The 5482-nt window shown below is 45.5% G+C and overlaps 1 protein-coding gene across 1 annotated transcript in view; it reads left to right on the top strand.

Annotated features, from left to right (window-relative positions):
• Positions 1-1531, top strand: part of OLA1 (Obg like ATPase 1) — an 85573-nt gene extending 84042 nt beyond the window's left edge. Inside the window, exon 11 of the mRNA XM_042874980.1 lies at positions 1007-1531. Coding sequence (XP_042730914.1) covers positions 1007-1108 — 102 coding nt within the window. The 3' untranslated portion in view covers positions 1109-1531. The remainder of the gene's footprint in view (positions 1-1006) is intronic.
• Positions 1532-5482: the final 3951 nt, after the last annotated feature.

Below are 5482 nucleotides of genomic sequence, written 5' to 3'. Positions count from 1 at the left end.
TGGTTATTGAACTAAAGCAGAAGCTCTCAACTTTTCCATATTGTAGATCACTTTTCAAGATAAATGCTGCTGTAGACCACCTCCCGCCCAGTCTGTCAGTCCTAATGCTGCGGCTTCTCTGTAGCCTCTGTAATGCCGGGCTTAATTACAATGAGATAAAGACAGGAAAGTATAATAATAAATTCTAATGCAGAGCGCACTGATTCTTAATAGGTTCCTTACCTATTTTCTGCTCTCCTCAAGTATAGCATCTCCATAACGAATTTCCTTTTCATGTCTTTGGTCTCAGTGCCATCCCCTCTATCCCGGTTTCACAGTCTATCTGCTCTTACATCTGCCCTTCTGATGTCTGTACCATAAGCAAATTTGTTCTAAAGGAAATTCTGACGGAAAGGCCGCATTTCATACTCCTGGCCCTTCGTTATCTGGGCGCCAGCAGGCGAGGGCCCCGCTGGAAGCACCAGCGTGTGCGGCCGTGACCTCCTCGCGCAGTGGCTCTGGCAGCTGGGGCTTGTCCTTGGCTGGAAGCCGCTCCAAAGTTGGTGTGTGAGCACGGCCACCGCCAGGCAGGGTGCTGGGCATGGCTCCCTCCTACAAGCCCAGTTCAGCTTCCTGCCACCAGCACTGGCTGTCACAAGGGCTGCTTGGATGAAAAGAAGGAAAGCTAAAAGCTGGTTTAGTCTCAGTTATCATTAGATTTGCAGGGATTTATGTTCTTGTACGTTCCATTTCTGATACGGAAATGTTTTGGATTGACCGCGTTATGAGATGGAAGGCACTGGTGTGCCACCAGCTCAATAGTGAAATTATTATTTTATGTTCTGCGTGCACGTGAAACCAAATTATGTCAAACTGGGGAGTACTGCGACTGTCAGACTCAGAAGCTGAAGCATAACCATTATTTTCTTTTTTTTACACTAAAATGTATTAAAAAACTCACAGATAGGAAATGCTATAAAATGTCTAACGAAATAACCAATTTTCCTTTTGTCTGTCGTATTTACAGGCTGCTGGAAAATACAGGCAACAAGGCAGGAATTACGTTGTGGAGGATGGAGATATTATCTTCTTTAAATTTAATACACCTCAGCAACCCAAGAAGAAATGAGTATCAGACGTTGTTCGCTGCTCAGAAATAAACTGTGCTGCTTCAAAAAGCATTTGAATTTTTATTTGGGATGGAATATCTGGAAACAAAAAGCATACAGTTTCTACCTAGGGAACCTCCCCTTCCCCCAGTGAAATTATTCTTGTTTGTTTTGAATTAAAATACGGCACCTCCGGTGAACATGCAAGTTCACTAAATGTGAACAGCTTTGCATTTGAAACGATTAAGACCCTACTCCAAATTGTAGAAGCTTTTCAGGAACCATATTACTCTCATGATACTTCATTAATCTCCATCATGTATGCCAAGCCTGACACGTTTGACAGTGAGGACAATGTGGCTTGCTCCTTTTTGAATCTACAGATAATGCATGTTTTACAGTACTCCAGATGTCTACACTCAATAAAACATTTGACAAAACCAGCCTTGGTGTGTTTGGGGATGTCTGTATTGACTGACTGTGGTGTGCTGAATGCGATACGGCACCTGGTGGATGCTGATTACAGAATTTTAAGACGTGTATGATACAGTAACTGGCAGTGTGGGGCAGCTGCAATTGTGTCTTGAAAGTGAGTCTTTCATGGGAATCAGAAGATTAGGATGCCAATGATTTGTCTCAAAAAAGTTAATGAATTTGTAGATGGACATTCGCTGAGAGATGATAGCAAGGATAATAAAAATGATGCAGTGTAAATTATTTTTACTGAAGAGAGCAAATTTAGAAAAATCATGCTTTTTTTTGAGGCTGTGGCTTTTTTTTTTTTTTTTTTTTTTTTTTTTCCCTCCAGTCATTTTTAAACTATTTCTTTCTTGCCTCGAGATTATTAAATTGTGGAGGCTGGAGCAGCAGTGCCTGATGTTGTGTGTTGTCCTCTCGGGTCAGGTTTTCAGGCCAGTGGAGGGTGACACAGATAGTGTTGTGAAGGGAGAGGTTACGCTGTGCTGCAGGCAAGTCGCTGGGCTGACAAAGACTGCAGTTAGGAGTGCTTTTTTTTTCTTTTTTTTCCCCTTTAACCACAGGAGAGAGCCAGTCTTTTTGGGTGACACGGAAGAGCAAGTTTCTAGGAAGAACCAGTTTATAGGATTGCCCTCTGTTGCAGTATGCTTAGTGTATTTAAAATAGCCTGATGATTCTCTCAAGTGCCTGTGGTGTCAGTGTGGTCTCGGCTGGGGGAGGTGCTGGTGTTGCTCTTCACTTAATGCTGTGCCAGACCTCTTGCATCGCTGTGACAAACCTGGTTGTACGCTTTGAAAAGGCCGCTGGTCCCTGGCTGCCCTCTGCGGGGAAGGGAAGAAATTAGGAGCACCAAATCTTGCAAAGCCAAAGGAAAGCAGAACCTGTCCCTTTCTGTGGGAAGTCGCAGAGAAGGGACTGCACTGAATTCCCATCGCAAAGAAAGGTAAGAGAGAAGTGGAGCATGTGTGCTGGGAGGGGAAGCCACCTGTGCTGCTCCAGTACTGGCTGGAATGGGTCGTGTCCACCCAAAGCTGGCTCTGGCTTCCAAAATGTACCCATGCCCCTAGTTATGACTTATAAATGAAGAAGTTGTCAGGAAGGATCGCAGTGTTAATGGATTTCTTTGTACTGTTGCTTCTCTTAATTACATTTAACAAACCATATTTGTTTAAATTTGAACGTAAGTACTTTGCATAAATATAAATAAATGAAAGTAGGCAAAGATTGAACTAGGTTGTTCCTGATAACAGAAGTGCTGCATGCTATCACAATACTCCGAAAATAGAAAACAAACTTCAGAGTTTTGCCATATCTTTAAAAAAGTATATTCTCTAGTATGGTGCATTTCATCTTATTAACTCGCATGAATATTTTATCTCTTCAGCTTTAACTAACGTTCTTCTGGTTTTATTCTGTGCTGCAGGGCATTGGTTGGCCACAGTCACAAAGCACAGGACTGGATGGGGCCATCAGTGGCTGCTGCTGTCCCTGTGCCTCTCCAGCACAGCTTTCCTCCCAAGGCTGTCCCCTGGCACCAGTAAGGAGCGCAGCCCGCTTAGCATCCATCCTGGTGCTGCACTTTGCCGGGTGGTTTGACACATTGCTGCTCCTGCCAGCTGCGGGTATGACAGCAAAACTGCACTCTGAAAGAGCAATGGATGTGGCAAAGTTGTCAGCTTAAATGTTTTCTGCTCAATTTTAACATTTCTCTCTACATGTGAACTCATGAAGGATGAAGGGAACGGGTGGCTGGCGGGAGAATCGTTAGAAGTTGGTAACTGTTTAGAAGTAGTATTTGCTTGTTTTAATTCTTACTCTCCCAGTACTAATTCCATATGTTTGATTATGCTAATCCTAGTATTTTGCTTCAGTTAAACCAGGAGAGCCACTGGAGGCTTTGAAAACAACAACAAAAAAAATCAAAGTGGTGGCATTCATCACAGTACCCAGCGAATGGGGATAGCCGTGTGCTGGTCAGGCTTTGGAGGTTTTGAAGTAAATGCCGTGTTTCCAGGCTGTTTTCTTTGAAGCAGTTTTCTTGGCTTCTATCTACAGGTAGTGCCAATTCCTGATCTATGAGAACAGGCACATATGGCAGCGTGTTGCATATTGTGAAATCAGTTACATGTGCACTCTTGCTGCCATAAGCAGATGATGTGGTATGTGCCTGCTCATCAGAGCTCGTTACAGCTCCGTGCAGTTGCAGATTGCCTGTAGCATTTTATTTTCTGCATGCAAAATGTATGTGTTTGGCACGGAAAAGCTTTATAAACCATATAGAAAATAAAATCTGCTGCTATTGCGAGAGCACATGTGATGCAGAAGTTGACAAAACGTATCTGAGCATGGGACATCACATGGGGCTGAGGCACAGACATCTTCCTGCTTCGCTCCTTGGCTTTGGGCCCTGCGGGGCAGGAAATCTGCACAGCAGGAGGAGTTCAGATGGCTGAAGTTATGTGTGGGTATATCTGAGTGCAGATGAGTTTCCCTGGGGATGCTGATGGCAGAAGCTCTGCTCGCACTGACCGGGGGTTTGTCCCTGCTCACCTGGGCTGCAGCGCAGGAGCCAGGTGTGGTGCATGTGGCCTTCATGCAGAGCTGACCCCTGGGCTGCAGGTCCCGTGCTGCTAAGGGGCTTGGCAGCTCTCCTCCTCTTCTCCCTCCCTCACCCCCCCTCCGCTGGCAGCAGCACCACCAGCTCCAGCACCGTGTCTGATTTAAGGATGGGCTTGAAAGTGCAGCACTAAATTACTGCACTGCCTGTATCACTTGTTCCCAGATTATCTGGCTGTGTGTTGGTGAGCCCAGTGCCTGTGGCAGCACTCAAGGAAGATGACAGGTTTGTGAGGAGACCTGGGAGAGCTGCCTGTGAGCAATTCATGGTCAAGGACATGAAGAGGAGCAGTTGTGCATAAGATACAGCCCAAGGCAAGCACTGTGCAGCCCCAAGTTTGGTTCCTGATCCTTAGAACCAAGGATAATGGTGAGGTGTACAGAGTCACCCATCATGTTCTATTGATGGTGAACGTGCAACAGTTCAGAGGTCAATCATGTCCTCCTTTTTGGTAGTCAGGGAGGCTGGTGTCCCAGCTGAAGGGTGCCTGCTGCTGCCGAGAGGCTGCACTGCCAGCTAGGCAGCAGCAGATAGAACGTTTGCTCACCTTTACAGATGGCATGTAAAACCTTTCAGCTGCCAAAGGGTTAAACTTCTCTGAAACGTGAAGTAGCTGAGTTTGGTTCTAAATCCTGCTTAAGTTTCAAAGCACAGCCTTATTGGAGGTAGCAACAGTAACATCAAACAGCCTTGATAAGATCAACAAATTACTAAGTATAATTGTTTGTGCTGGGGTGTGTGCAAGGAGATAAATAGCTCATAAATTAAACACCAGTGCCTGAGGGGAGTCATTCATGGATTCAGAGCTGTCCTAGCACTCTCAAGCAAAAAGTAATTTTCTCTTAGTTCGGTAATTATGCTACTGCAGATCCAAGATCAGCAATCAAGGCAAGGTGTGCTTACAGAGTAGTAGATTCCTTTGACTGGTGGAGCTTCCCATCCCTTGACTAGCAGCAAAGTTTGTACTTGTCTCTAGTGCAAAACATCCTCACTATTCCTCACTAGGAAAATTCAGTCTTTCACTAAAAAGGGTTTAGAATAGACCAGGGTCAGTTTTTGCTGTTACAAATTGGCAGCATTCTTGGCTTCAGTAGTGGAGCAGTACCAGTTCATGCTGGTAGAAAACCTGGCCCCAACTTGTAGCAGCATCAGCAGCCCCGGTCACTGCTGCTAGGCTCTCCTGGCAGCACCCGGCCCCTTGCTGCCTGCTGGGCTCCTGCACTCAGCAAGGTTGTCAGACCCCATCCTGCCTTATTCATAAGGCCTGCAAGGATCCTGGTCTAATCAGAGTGTTCCTGAG

The sequence above is a fragment of the Lagopus leucura genome, unplaced genomic scaffold (genome assembly GCF_019238085.1).
Source record: "Lagopus leucura isolate 7727_CA_CO unplaced genomic scaffold, USGS_WTPT01 Super-Scaffold_100012, whole genome shotgun sequence".
In the NCBI taxonomy this organism is placed as follows: Eukaryota; Metazoa; Chordata; class Aves; order Galliformes; family Phasianidae; genus Lagopus; species Lagopus leucura.
The sequence above is the reverse complement of the archived record's forward strand: the minus strand, read 5'-3'. Positions and strand labels throughout refer to the sequence as shown.